The sequence below is a fragment of the Molossus molossus genome, unplaced genomic scaffold (assembly GCF_014108415.1).
Source record: "Molossus molossus isolate mMolMol1 unplaced genomic scaffold, mMolMol1.p scaffold_m16_p_8, whole genome shotgun sequence".
Taxonomy (NCBI): Eukaryota; Metazoa; Chordata; class Mammalia; order Chiroptera; family Molossidae; genus Molossus; species Molossus molossus.
In genome coordinates, this window is record NW_023425402.1 from 8,835,204 (window position 1) to 8,850,359 (window position 15,156).

Consider the following 15,156-nt stretch of genomic DNA (forward strand, 5'->3'; position numbering starts at 1 on the left):
TTCTCTCTCCTCCCCTTACATGTGCACCCTTCCACCTTTTCTTTGAGCCTCAGCTTTCCATACGTCTGGTACTGAGTTGAGCTTCTCTGTCTGTCTTTGTTGCAGGGCGGCAATGAAGATGGCCAATATGGATTTTGTATTTGATCGCATTTTTACAAATCCGCGGGACTCTTGTGGGGTGAGAACAAGTTTCTGCTTCTGAATTCATGATGTGAAATGGGCTTAAGCTTCATTGGCCCAGAAATTGACATTTGTACAATGTAATTATACCTGCTATGTGTTAGAGATACATTTTATGTTAGAGTTGTGTTTTGCTTTGAGCTCCTCAGATAGGGCCCCACAGTGCTTCCTTTGGCCCCAGGAGGGCCCCAATAAGCATTGTCTTTAGGGCTTCAGGCCCAAAGTCCCAGCCCCCAACTCTGCAGATCCTGTTGCTCATTCCAAATGGAGGCGGGCAGGGCTTGCAGCAGTGGAGAAGGGACATTCCTGGGCAAAATCAGTAACTGCGGCCTCTACAGGCCTAGGGAACAGGGAGGTGAGGCCACGAGTTAGAGTGTGGCCCCTCCTGCTTTCATTAAACATATATTTATCTAGCCCCCACTTTGTGCCAGGCACAGTGCTGGGCACCCGAATATAAGTTTGAATGAGATAGATGTGATCCCCTTCCCCATGGAACTTGGGTTCTGAACATTCTGGTGGACTTGAGAGCTGGTAAGGGTGCAGGGCTGGGATGTTTGTAAAGCCTTTCTGTGCTCAGACGTGTGGAGGCCAGTTGCCTCCAAGGGCGTTAGCCTGTCCTCGTTCTGCCATGGATGAGGTAGAGTAGGAGGGTAAATGCATAGTCCTTACAGTGAGCTTGTTTTTCTTTTCGAAACTGACATCGGATTTGGGTGCTGTTGCTGGTATGAGAGGGGAGTGCTTTGGGAAATGTTTGAAAGGAATGAAATGTGGGTATCTGGAGTCTTCCATTGGTCCATTTAAAATTGGTGTCGTGGCTCTGTTGTTCAGTGAGGTGGGCAGGGAGTGGACCACTTACATTGCAGGTGGTGTCATTTAAGTTCACACTTTTGGATCTCAGCTGCCTTCCCTCTGAAACTAGCCTTACTGACCTATGAGAGGGCCAGGGTAGGACCAAAAGGCTAACAGTTGTTCCAGCTCTCAGATTTCAGATGTGGCACTTCCCCTTCCTGCCTCTTAGAACAAGCTTTATGTGGGACCATAGTTATCAGGCTTTGGCCCTTCTCAAGAAATGGTAAAGCAAAATGATTTTCTACTCTGCTGCATCTCATTTCTCTGAACACAGACCCTCCATGATGATAGAGAAAGAATAAAGGAAATTTCAATTCTAGCATTCCCTTCAGGGTTTCAAAGCATTTTTATCCAGTTCTAGAAAGTTAGTTCTCTTTGCCTGTTTCTGCTTCACTTACCCTCCTTCTGATTATCCACTCACTAAAGAAACTTCTTTTTCAAATTCTTTAATGCTTCAGCTCCACCTACCTCACTGTCTTCTCCTTGCTGGCAAAACTGGCGTGTAGACCCTCCAGCTTTTAGTCATTTCTCTCTCCTATGTCTCCCTCCCCATTTTCCATATCAGCAGGCAGCACAAAAGGGCTCTTGGAATTAGCATCTTGAGAAAATTAGGTTGATATAACGTTGATTTAATTTTCTGAGCTCCAAATGATTTTAAACCCCTGCCTGGCAGAAGAGCTCTGTCAAGCTGATGGGAAGTCGCAGCGTCATTTTGGGCTTTTGAATGAAAATGCCTCCAGCAGCTAGTGTCTGGTTATTGTCTTTTGCTGTCAGGAAAATGAAGAAGGCACCAGGGTTGTACCGTTCAGGTCGAGGGTGGAGATGGTAGTTACATAGGAAAAGGCAGCTGTGTTTGTAATGCTTCAGGCAGCTTTTTGACCTGAATTGATTGTTAGTGGCCATGGAGAATTCCTTTTTCAGAGATGTTTCTCTACACTCCACTATAAAAAGTGATTTTTCTCCAGCCCCTCGTGTTTTCTTCTCTCTTTTCATCTCTGTTTCCCCCTGAGGACCAGAGTGACAGCCAAGGCCAGCAGCCTTGGCATGTTTTTCAGGTGAGCAGAGATGCTCTAGAGCAGTTTCCAGGAGAGAGGGGAGTGGCTGAAGCCCCAGCACACGCTGGGTTGTTAGGGTCTCTGGCTTTTAGATCAGGCAGATCACAGAACACAGGTGGATGCAGAGCTTGAAGCTTGGGGTGGTGTGGAGAGGTTAGTGGTGGGAAGTGGAGGGGACCTGACTCAGGTTTTTCCATGTGCTGGCTCTGCAGGTTGTGGTGAAAGTTGAAAAGAGACTGGGGTAGGGAAGTAAAGACATCATAAACAAGGATTAGAAGAGACAAGGGAAAGAAGGGAATTCAGATTCTTTGGGTATATGGAAGTATATTTCAAACCATAACATTATGTGAGGGATCTGTGTGCCTGGGGATATTGTTGAGGTAAGAAAACATGTTTTGAAGTGTAACAGGAGACAAAAACTGACTGTAGATCTTTAAGTTTCAGTGCTGTCTTAGAGGGAATTAGTTAGTACTTACAAAGTGCCCACCGAGGCATTGGAAAGAGAAAAAGATGGAAAAGGACAAAAGTTTTGACTCCAAGATAGTTCATCTAGTTGAATATGATATCTTACATTTGTTTAGTATTTTATAGTTTATAAAGGTTTTTGATGTAAGAAATAACCTACAGCCCTGGCCAGTTGCTCAGTGGTTAGAGCATCGACCTGAGGACCAATAAATCGTGGGTTCGATTCCAGTCAAGGGCATGTACCTCGGTTGCAATTTGTCCCCGGACCTGGTTGGGGTCGTGCAGGAGGCAACCAGTCGATGTGTCCCTCTCACGTCGATGTTTCTCTCTCTCTCCCTCCCTCCCTCCCACTCTATCTGAAGATAAATAGAAAAATATTCTTAGGTGAAGATTTAAAAAAAAAAAAAATAACCTACAGCCCTGGCCTGATGGCTCAGTTGGTTAGAGCGTTGTCACATACAACAGAAGGTTGCAGGTTCAATTCCTGGTCAGGGCACATTCTAGGTTGTGGATTTGATTCCTGGTTAGGGTGCGTACGGGAGGCAAGCAATTGATGTTTCTCTCATATCGATGTTTCTCTCTTCTTATTGTCTCTCTAAAATCAATAAAAACATATCCCGGGGTGAGGATTTTTTAATTTTATTTAAAAAATTTTTTTCTTTATTAATTTTAGAGAGAGAGAAAGGGAGAAGGAGAGAGAAATAGAAACATCGATGAGAGAGAACATTGATTGACCCCCTTCTGCATGCCTCCCACTGGGGATTTGGCCCACAACCTGGGCATGTGTCCTGACCGGGAATCCAACCGGTGACCTCTTGGTGCATGGGTTGACGCTCAACCACTCAGCCACACCAGCCGGGCGGGTGAGGATTTCTTTTTTATTTATTTATTTTTATTTTTATTTTTTTTATCCTCACCCGAGGACATTTTTCCATTTTTTGCACAGATAGAGTGGGAGGGAGAGAGAGGAAGAGAGAGAGAGAAACATCGACGTGAAAGAGACACATCGAGTGGCTGCCACCCGCACGACCAACCAGGGCCAGGGACAAACTGCAACCGAGGTACATGCCCTTAGCGGGAACCGAACCCGGGTCTCTCCGGACTGCAGGCCGATGCTCTAACCGCTGAGCCAAACCGGCCAGGGCAGGATTTCTTTTTTAAAGAAATAACCTACATTAGTACCAGTTTACAGTTGAGGGAGTGTGAGCTTAAAGACATAAATTGTGTGCTCGCCCTTGACTGCACAAGCAGCAGGTGGAGTAGGTGAGAACCCCAGCTGTCCTTTCTGTGAAAGGACCTTCTAGCCATGGCCTGTGAGGGCCACATGTCTTGAAATCACAAAATGAAATGCCTTCTTTTTGGAGGTGAGATATTTTCATTGATTCTTTCCTCTTCCTTCCCCTAGTCTTCCTTTGGGCCAGCAGCTCACTGGGAGAGGCTGGAGTCTGGGGGAACGGGGCTAGGGCATGCCCTGTGGTGAGGAACATTATTTTCCCATTTTCTAGCCTGTGCAGGCCTTAAACTTGTGACCCCTGCCTCATTACCACCGCAGTGTCAGGAAAGTGCTACATAATGTTCTTGGGCAAATGCCATTAGGTCTTTTTTTGTGTGCAAATAAATAGAATCCAAAAATATAAACAATTGATGGCTCAGGAACAAAGAATACTGGGCTGGAGTGGTGGGGAATGGGAAAAATAATTGATATATCCCAGCATGCCTGGGTGGGCTTGTCATAGGATGACGAAGTTTATTTTTAGCTAAAGCCACTTTATCCAGAAACTTTTTTCACTGTTTTGATAAAGCTAGACAGCCATCCTCAGAGGGAAGGGCCTTGTCACCTAGAAATGGACTGGACTGTGAACATTAGTTTTTCCATTTCTTTCTTATATCTGTTTTTCCTAAAGCTTTCTGACCTTTATCTAGCAGTTACAGAGCTCAGAGCGAGCACTCAGCCATGTCTGCCTGCAGAGAGCGAGGCCGAACTGCCTAAGCCCTCCTGCTGGGTGTTCATCAGGGTCCTCCTCTGTCACCCACATAGAGCTCAGCCTCTGGTTGTCACCAGGGTTGATGGCACCTCCTGTCTGCTCTGGAGGGTCAGGACAAATAGAATTCACCATCTAGGGCCCAGGTGTGTACCAGAGAGTTGTAAACACACAATGTAGGTCAGTGCTGCGTTCAGCATAAATTTTAGATTAAGAGGTAAAGTTGCTCGAGTGGCCAAAATGATAACACGAAAAAAATTCAAATAATTATTGTAATATAGTTATTCCTGAGGTGGGTGCTCTGAGGGCTGCCTGGAAGTTGCACGCAGGTGTCTGCTCTTCTTTCTGTCTTGTCAGTTCCCATCTGTACACCATCCCAGGTTCCCGCTAGTAGAGGGGCAAAGGCAGGAGAGGAAAGGGGTGTAGAAAGTAGGAGACTAAATGCACTGTGATATCTTGGATTGGATCCTGGAACAGAACAAGGACTCTAGTGAAATCTCAGTCAAGCCTGGAGTTTAGTTAATAGTAGTACACAAATGTTGGTTTCTTAGTTGTGACAAATGACAATTTAAGATATCAATAAAACTGGAACTGGGTGAAGGGTATATGAGAACTCTGTCTTTACAACTTTTCTGTAAATCTAAACTTATTCTAAAATGAAAAGTTAATTGAAAAAAAAAAAAAGGAACACCTAGGAGGAAGGGAGCAGGGGAGCAGAGGGTGTGGTCTGGTAACATAGGCACTGTGGCCCAGACGGGGTGATGTCAGAGCTCCCAGATGGGTTGGACCAGAGTCTAGCAATCAGGCTGACTGGACTCTGAGTTAGCTTTGTTGCAGACACTAGAAACAGGATGCTCTGTGTCTCCTTGTCTCTTTTTCCCTGTCTGTAATGTGAGGAGATATAGCATCTATTCTGCTCAGGAGGATTTGTTAGGCAGGATATGGTGAAGAAAAAATGCTGAGAAACAAAAAATGCACACCCAGGGTGCCCATTAAGATGTTTTTATTAGGAGTCTACGCTAGCTAGGCCTGGTGGTGCAAAAGGCCTCAGGGTATTTTGAGGTGGGATGGGCAGCTCCAGAGGGTGATGCTCACAGAAGATGCATTTCCTGGAGGTTGTGGTCCTGCTGGGAACTCTGCATTGTGCTGGGGAAAGGCTGATTTCACTCTCCATTTTCTCCTTCCTGTTCCCCATCTGAGCCATCTTTTTTCCCTTCCTCCCCTGTCCTCTACTTGCCTTTGCAGAAACCACTGGTGAAGGACCGGGAAGCTGAGCTTCTGTACTTTGCTGACGTCTGTGCAGGCCCAGGTGGCTTCTCGGAGTATGTGCTGTGGAGGAAGAAGTGGCACGCGAAGGGCTTTGGGATGACTCTGAAAGGCCCGAACGACTTTAAGCTGGAGGACTTCTACTCAGCCTCCAGTGAACTCTTTGAACCTTACTATGGTAGGGACACAGAGAAGGTTACTAGGGGCTGTGGGACAGTCTTCTGTGGGGACTTTAGGTCAGAAGCAGGTATTATCCACTTGCCATGTTTTCTTTGTTAATCCTTACCCAAGGATATTTTTCCATTGATTTTTTTTTTCCTTTTTGGAGAGAGTAGGGGTATGGAGGAGAAAGAGAAACATCAATGTGAGAGAGACACATTGATTGGTTGCCTCCCTCCTGTGCTCCAGCTGGGGCAAGGTATCTAACCTATAACCCAGTTACATACCCTTGACCAGGAATCGAACCCACAACCCTTTGGTGCACAGGCTGAGACTCTGTCCATTGAGCCACACGAGCCAGGGCCCACTTGCCATATTCTTTCCTAGGTCTCTCAGCCTGGGGTTCCCAGTCCATGTCATGAAGGTCGTGTTCCCCCTAGTCTGCGGGATACAGGTTAAACACTCCACTAGGCACACTTTCATCCAAGCCCTGTTCACCCCTCTTCTCCTGTCTGTGGTGGCAGGAGATAATGGAACTGCCTGATCTCTGGCTGAGAACCGGCAGAGTTGTTAACATACAAACCCCATGCCCATCTCCAGCCCTGTGTGGGGTGTGGAAAGTACTGGTAACAGGCAGCTCAGCTACCCCGCAGCAGTCCCCACCACTCTGTTTTGATTCTTGTGATTTGGCAGCAGGTCCCAAGTTCTTTCTTAACCATCCTTATTAAAAAGTTGATATTGGTTCTGAAAAGTAGGTGCTTTAAACACAACTTTGGTCTTGAGGAGGAAGGCCCTCTGTTTCAGTTGATAACTCTTGGCTGATTAACTCCTTTTCATTTCTGCTTTATTATGTATAGCAGGGCCTAGTGTTTGCCTCCTGGTCCATCACTGCAAGGCAGCCTTGCAGGAGGTGCTGCCATGAGTTGCTCCTTACAGGGGCTTTTCTGCTGGACCTCGAGAGCCACCTGGCACCTTTTTCACAGCCCCAGAGAGCTCATGTCCCAGCTGTTGGGATACACAGAACCAATGAGATTAATGTGAATCTTGTGTCCTGCAGGTGAGGGTGGGATTGATGGAGATGGAGACATCACCCGTCCAGAGAACATCACTGCTTTTCGGAATTTTGTCCTGGATAACACAGACCGCAAGGGTGTCCACTTTCTGATGGCTGATGGGGTAGGTGATCTGCTCTCCATAGGCAGATGCCTTAGGGATTTATCACATTAGAGACTTGAGAATTGGTTTTGTTTTGTTTCATTAGCCCTTTAGCTGCCCTGGAAGGTGCTGGCTCACTATTCAGATCTCAGGGGATGTATGATTTATGTTTTATTATTATTATTTATTTATTTATTTATTCATTTGTTCATTTATTTATTTATTTTAAATCCTCACCTGAAGATATTTTTTCATTTATTTTCAGAGCAAGTGGGAGGGAGGGACGGAGGGACAGAGAGAGAGGGGGAGGGAGAAAGAAACATCAGTGTGAGAGAGACATATTGATTAGTTGCCTCCCGCACTACCCTGACCAGGGCCAGGGCTCGGACCGAAACTGAGGTACATGCTCTTGACCTTCAGAATTGAACCTGCCACTCTTTGGTCCACGGGCTGATGCTCTAACCGCTGAGCCAAACTGGCCAGGGTGTTGTTATTTTTTTTCATCGTTACCTGAGGATAGTTTTCTATTGATTTTCAGATAGAATGCAAGGGAGGTAAGGAGGGAGAGAGACAAGAGAGAGAAAGAAACATTGATGTGAGAGAGACACATCAGTTGGTTGCCTCCCACACGACCCTGACCAGGACCAGGGCTCGAACTGAAACCAAGGTACATGCCCTTGACTGGAATCAAACCCATGACTCTGGTCTGAGGGTCGATGTGCTAATCACTGTGCAAAACCAGCCAGGGCTCTGTTATTCTTTTATACATATTTTCAATGATACTTTTGTCAAAGCAGTGATGTTGTGGACACCTTTGCTTGGAGCAGGTGGCCCTTCTCAGCTCACTTCTTCAAAGGGCCACAGTCGGCTCTGAGGACCATGACTAAGATGAACTAGGCGAAACTAACTGGGAAGAACATTTCCATCCTTTGTCACTTGAATGCTGCTCCTGGCAGAGGCTGTCTATACATGGCCACTTGCAGGCCTCTGGATGGGCTGAGCGATGACCATATAACCAAAGGCGGCAGCTCTGGGGAACCACGGGAGGCTCTGTTAGTGGCTGGGTGAAAGTGAGTGTTTGAGGAGCCTTATTCCTTGGGGAGCTGCTTGAGGCGCAGAGGGGAGCCCACTGCAGCTTTCTCACCCAGTGGTCTGATGTGGCAGGTAGTCTTTTTTGGAGTGAGCCACCACTAAGTCTAGAGCAGCGGTTTTCAACCTGTGGGTCGCAACCCCTTTGGGTGTCGAATGACCCTTTCCCAGGGGTCGCCTAAGACGACATAACAGTAGCAAAATTACAATTATGAAGTAGCAACAAAAATAATTTTATGGTTGGGGGTCATCACAACATCAGGAACTGTATTAAAGGGTCGCGGCATTAGGAAGGTTGAGAACCCATGGTCTAGAGGAAGGACAGAGAATGTGGCAGTTGCTCCAGGGTCACATGGGTAGAGTTGAGTGAAACCCCTGGAGCAACATGGGTGGCCTTTCAGGTATTAGCTTGTGGGAAAGTGAGGGAATGTGCAGGATGTCAGCATAGGGTCCCAAAGCATTGTGCACAGCAGGGAGCAACTCCCAGTGAGCAGGTATGGGGGCTGATAGTGCTTGGGAGGCAGCCATTGCGATCTGGCAGCTAGGGTGGCAAACTCAGTGATTGTCTTTCGGCTTCAGCAATGTAGACTGGTAACCTGGGCTGGGTTTTTCTTTTCTGATTGACCCTATAAATAGGCATGCATTTCGAGGACCATCTATAAATTTGGAAGACATTGCTAAACATTTTTTATTCTGGGTCATTTAGCTATTACCTTCATAGGACTGAGTCAGGGAGACCTGGCCTGGCTGGGGCTAGCTTAGCAGGCGACAGGCTCATTTACTTTTTTAAAAAATTCCTCACCCAAGGATATTTTTCTATTTATCATCAGATAGAGTGGGGAGTAGGGGGAGACAGAGAGAAATATCCATGTGATAGAGCCACATCGACTGGTTGCTTCCTGCACGACCTGACCAGGGCTGGGGATGAACCACAACTGAGGCACGTGCCCTTGACTGGAATTGAACCTGCGACTCATTGTTCTGCGGGCTGGCATTCTAACCGCTGAGCCAAACCAGCCAGGGCCTCATTCACTTTTTAAATTATTGTGGTAAAAAACACATAACATAAATTTACCATCTCAACCATTTTTACGTGTACAGTTCCTTAGTGTTACATATATTAACATTGTCCTGAAGCAGATCTTGAGTGTTTTCATTTTGCGAAATTGAAACTACCCATTAAACATTGGCCCCCTCCCCCTCCCCCAGTACCTGGCCTCCTTTACTTCTCAGTGAGTGAGCTTGGCTCTCTGCTCCCTGCTGGGTTCTCACAGGGAGGGCGACCACTCCAGGAATAGCAACGTGCATTCTTTGAACTAACACCCTGGCCAGAGGCCCTGCCAACTAGAGGGAGAGGCTTCATGGTCCTGGGATCGGAAAGTGGGTTTTGTGAGTAAATCTGTGGTCAGCAGAGAAAGAGAGATCACTGTGTGTCAGAGTTCTGCTAACTTTTCTTCTGTCACCAAATGGGCCTGTTCAGTGGTGAGCACAGAGTCTGAGTGGGCCCAAACAGAGCAGCCACGCCACATGAACTTCCCGGCCCTTGTCAGTCTCGCCAGTGCATTCTGTTTCCTATCCTGTAGTTGGCCTGTGACTAGCCAGCATTTTGCCTTTGTTCTGCCTTAATCTTCCCTTGGAGTCTTAGGTGAGTTTTATAATTTTCTGGACCATCTCCTTGGAAAAGCAGAACTGGTTCCACCTCCTGGGAATGGCACTGGTCCATTTGTAACGAGCCATGTGACCATGCCAAACAATTCAAACGCTGAGCTGTATCTTTATCATTCAGGTGGTGGAGATGAATGAAAACACTTGCAGAACTCTCAGTAAAGTTGAAGTAGGGATGCCTTTTCAGTCTTCATCACTACTGTTTCTCACCCCGATCCTTGTGCTCCCATTTCAGGGTTTCTCTGTGGAGGGACAGGAGAACCTTCAAGAGATCCTCAGCAAGCAGCTGCTGCTCTGTCAGTTTCTCATGGCGCTCTCTGTTGTCCGGACAGGTGACACTTCTTAGCTGTCTCCCCACCCCAGGACCCACTAGAGGCCCTCCCTGTTGGATAAGAGCATGCCATAATGGTTGGCTCGGATGTTTAAAAAAATCTGCTTAATCAGGTGACAGGTGCTTGAATGAGGAATTTAGGGAAGAAAGTGCTGTAGAATCCTCAGAGTCCTCCTCCAAAGCTCAATCTCCTCCTTAAACTGCCTCTGATTTTTAATGGACTCAGGCTTTGAGTCCCTGACTTAGTCATAGTTACTCCTGAGATTACTTTACCTACCTTCTGGACTAGAACCCACTGACTTCTATTGGTGTTTTCCCTCTAATCCAGGAGGCCACTTCATCTGTAAAACCTTTGACCTGTTCACACCATTCAGTGTGGGGCTCATCTACCTGCTATACTGCTGCTTTGAACGAGTATGTCTCTTTAAGCCGATTACCAGCCGTCCTGCCAACTCAGAGAGGTGAGGTTTCCCTCTCCATTTTAATCAGACTAGTTGGCTAAATGTCAGCACACAAATCCAGAGAGCGCCATGAGGAACTGACAGAGCAGCATCTCTCTGGCATGGCCACTCAAGCTACATGAAAAACCTTGACTTCAAAGAAGTGATTAAAGCCAAGAGGAGTCAGGATTTGTATCTTACTGGTTCTGTAATATGCCAGTTCTGCCTCTGCCTCCTTCTCTATAAGCCTATTCACCACACTTATTATGGAGGATCCTTGGCTTGCCCCAGGAGGGAGAAGTTGATCATTAGAGAAGCGACATGGATTGGGGCAGGGCAAGGGGGTCACCAGCCATAAGCACTGTGGGACACAGTGCCCATGCATGATGTGAGAGAAGATGCGGCCAATCCGAATTGCTGGTGGCTTGTTAAAAACACAGTTAGACTCTTCCCCCCATACCTGGAGAGTCTGATTGATGAGGTCTATAGTTTCATAGACTCCCCAGGTGATGGTGATCTAGGTGATGGGAACCACTGTAATAAAGAGTAGAAATACAGCCCCACATAAAAGGGAAGGATTTGAGGTGAACTTTTGCAGCATCGAGTCTGTGCTGTTCTTTGTGCATGGACTTAAGGCTATTGAGCTTCATGACTCAGCAAGGGACTTGGGGAGGAGGAATGTTGGCGGGGAAGTCCTTGCTCAGTTGAGTGACAAGGTTTCTCCTGCCAGGTATGTGGTGTGCAAGGGCCTGAAGGTGGGCATAGATGACGTGCGGGATTACCTCTTCTCAGTCAATATTAAAATCAACCAGCTTCAGAACAGCGATTCCGATGTCAATCTTGTGGTTCCCTTGGAGGTGATCAAGGGAGACCATGAATTTACCGACTACATGACACGGTCCAATGAGAGGTAAGCAAACCAGGTGGTTTTGTACTACTAGGGTATCAAGGAAGACCAGAGAATGAAGGACTAAATGACTGGATCTTGGTATCACTTTGTCAACCCTGAAAAATTGGTAACTGGGATTGGTCTGCTTGTTCCAGGGCTCCCTGGGACTTAGAGTACCTTGGGGACCCTCATCTTGCTCCCCTGCCATGTCACAAGGGTGCTGCTTTGTGAAGCCTCTGTTTCAAGGCAGGAGGTAGCTAGAAAGCAAGTATATGACATGCTTTGGACGTTTCTGATACTAAAACTTTTGCCAGTTCATGAGTTCCCCAGATGGGTGATCTGAGTGCAGTTTTTTTGTTGTTGTTAACCTTGTTTAATTGTTTTTCCTCCTTCCTGTTAGCGGTAATAATGTAAAGTTGTAACAGTTGGCTCAGTGTTCTTTTTTTGCATTTATCTTCAGATAGAGCAGGAGGGAGAGGGAGGAAGAGAGAGAGAAACATTGATTGGTTGCCACCCACATGACCCCAACTGGGGCCGGGGACAAACCGCAACTGAGGTACATGCCCTTAGCAGGAACTGAACCCGGGACTCTCTGGTCCGCAGGCCGATGTTCTAACTGCTGAGTCAAACCGGCCAGGGCTTGGCTCAGTTTTCTAGGTGGACAGACATTAAGAAAAAGTTTTTTGAGGTAGGCTGGAGAGTTATATAGTAGTAATGAATCAACAGAAGTGCTTTCTTAGGGGGCCAAATAAGGTCATTTTATCCATTTATCTGTCAGTGGATATTTAGAATGTTTCCACATCTGGGCTATTTCGAATAGTGCTATAGTGAACACGGGGATGCTAATGTCTTTTCAAGATTCTGACTTCAGCCCTGGCTGGTTTGGCGCAGCTGTTAGAGTGTTGGCCTGTGGACCAGAGAGTCCCGGGTTCGGTTCCCGCTAAGGGCACGTACCTCGGTTGCAGTTTGTCCCTGACCCCGGTTGGGGTCGTGTGGGTGGCAACCAGTCGATGTGTCTCTGTCACATTGATCTTTCTCTCTCTCTCTTCCTCCCTCTCTCCCTTCTGCTCTATCTGAAGATTAATGCAAAAATGTCCTCAGGTGAGGATAAAAAAAAAAAAAGATTCTGATTTTGGTTCTTTTGGATAAATACCCAGAAGTGGAATTGCTGGATCCTAATGGTAGATTTTTTTTCTTACCTCATTGCACTTACTGGTTCCTCCAGTATGATATTGAATTGAAGTGATGGGAGCAGACATCCCAGCCTTGTTCTTGATTTGAAGTGTAAAATAATTAACCATTAACTATGATGTTAGCTGTAGGTTTTTTGTAGATATCTTTTATCAGGTTGACAGTTTTCTTCTATTCCTTATTTCCTGAGGTTTTGTTTTGTTTTTTTGTTTTTTTTTCCACGAATAGATGTTTAATCTTGTCAAATATATTTTATGTATCTATAGAAATTATTTTTCTTTTTAATTTCACTTAATAGTGAATTACATTGATGATTTTCAGATGTCAAACAAATCTTGCATTTTTGGATAAACTTGGGAGCTGGTCATGAGTTACCACTCATATATTGCTATATTTGATTTACTAATATTTTATTGATTTTTGTGTCTTTTTTAATAAGGGATATTAGTCTCTAAATATGTATTCTTTTGAAGTTCTTGTCTGGTTTGAATCTATATGAATATTTAAATGAAATAAGTTTCCCTTAATAATTCTGTTATTAATACATAAATATACAGAAAGAAAAAGAGTTTAAAAACAAAGTAGCTAGAAAAAGAAGAGCAAATTAAGCCCAAAGTAAGAGAATAAGGGAATTAATAATTCCCTTTTATTTAATTAATTATAGCATTTAAATATATCTATATTAAATTTTCCTTTAAGAGCCGCTTAACTGGATCTCCTACATTTTGATATGTTATCTTTTTTCATCGTTACACAGTTCAAAATATTTTTAAAATTTCCCTTATGGTTTCTTCTTTGATTTATAGATTATGTAGATGTGTGATATTTAATATCCAGATATTTTGAGATTTCTAAGATACCTGTTAGATTTTGTTCCATTGTACTCAGAATATATTCTGTATGATTTTCATCTTTTGAAATATATTGAAGCTTTTTTATGGCTCATCCTATGATCTGTCTTGGTGAATATTCCATCTGCTGTTGTTGAGGATAGTGTTCTGTGGATGTTAATTTGGTCAGTTAGGAGGAAGAGAGAGGGAGAAAAAGGGAGAGAGAAAAAAACGATGTGAGAGGGACACATTGACTGGTTGCCTCCCGCATGACTCTGACCAGGGCTGGGGATGAACCGCATCCAAAGTATGTGCCCTTGACCAGAACTGAACCCTCTACTCATTGGTCTGCAGGCCTACGCTCTACTGCTGAGCCAAACTGGCCAGGGCGCAAATTCCGTACTTTTTAGTAGTATTTCTTTTTATCTCCTTGGGCTTTAAAATTTTTTTATGCCTTTTGTTTGTTATGTTTTAGTTGTTAACTCTAGAGAGATTACAATAGGCGTCTTTAATTTATCGTAGTTTACCTTCAAAAAGTATTCTGCTGCTTCATGAACAGTGCGAGAACTTTGCCACAGTAAATATGCATTTACAATTTTTCTTCCTTTTTGCTCTTGTTTTATAGAAAACTTTACATTGCCATTATTGTTATTTTATTTATTTTTTAATTTTTTTTCTTTATTGATTTGAGGGAGAGAGGAAGAGAGAAGGAGAGAGAGAGAGAGAAACATTGATGAGAGAGAACATTGATTGGCTGCCAATTGCATGCCTCCCACTAGGGATTTGGCCCACAACCTGGGCATGTGCCCTAACTGGGAATTGAACCAGTGATCTCTTGGTGCAGCTTTGTCTTTTGAAAATATTTTATTTTTCTTTCACTTTTGGAGGATATTTTCATTGATACAGATTTCAAATTTGGCAATGCCCCCCCCCCCCCACACACACACCCCAGGACTTTAAAGATATTCTCTGCTTTCCTTGTTTTCTGATGAGCAGTCAGCCATTATTCTTCCCACTGCTTGCCTGTGTCTTGTGTCCTTTCTCCCCTGATTGCATGATTTTCTCTTCATCTTGTTTCCAGCATGTTGACCATAATATGTTTATATGTTTTTGTTTGTTTGTTTGTTTTTTGTTTTGTATGGATTCTGCTTGGGGTTCTTCTACCTTGGGTTTATAGATTGATTTCATTCATCAGGTTGGGGAAATTCTTATTGACTTGTTAATATTTTTTTCCAATTTCTTTCCACTGCTTCTGAGATTTCAATTATATTTGTGTTAAACTTGTTGTTATTGTCAACAGAGCCCACATGCTCTGTTAGGTTTTTCACTTTTTCTCTTTATGTTTCAGTTTGAGTTTCTGTCTGTCCTCAAGTTCACTGATTCTTTCCTCTACTGTATTCAGTCTGCTGATAAGTCCATCAAAATCATTCTTTATCTCTAATATATATTTCATGTATATAAGTTTTATTTGCTTTTTGTTTTTTTGGTTTATAATCCTTACCCGAGGATATGTTTATTGATTTTAGAGAGAGAGGAAGGGAGAGAGAGAGACAAACAAACATCGATGGGAGAGAGAAACATCAATCCATTGCCTCCTGTATGAGCCCTTA

General features: G+C 44.6%; 1 protein-coding gene across 2 annotated transcripts in view; it reads left to right on the forward strand.

The window, feature by feature from the left end:
* CMTR1 (cap methyltransferase 1) overlaps positions 1–15,156 on the forward strand; it is a 59,060-nt gene that overhangs the window by 32,625 nt on the left and 11,279 nt on the right. For both annotated transcript variants that reach the window (XM_036248886.1, XM_036248887.1), the window contains exons 7-12: positions 106–178; positions 5,777–5,975; positions 7,014–7,132; positions 10,101–10,197; positions 10,525–10,657; positions 11,367–11,546. In XM_036248886.1, the coding sequence (XP_036104779.1) occupies positions 106–178; positions 5,777–5,975; positions 7,014–7,132; positions 10,101–10,197; positions 10,525–10,657; positions 11,367–11,546 (801 nt within the window). The remainder of the gene's footprint in view (positions 1–105; positions 179–5,776; positions 5,976–7,013; positions 7,133–10,100; positions 10,198–10,524; positions 10,658–11,366; positions 11,547–15,156) is intronic.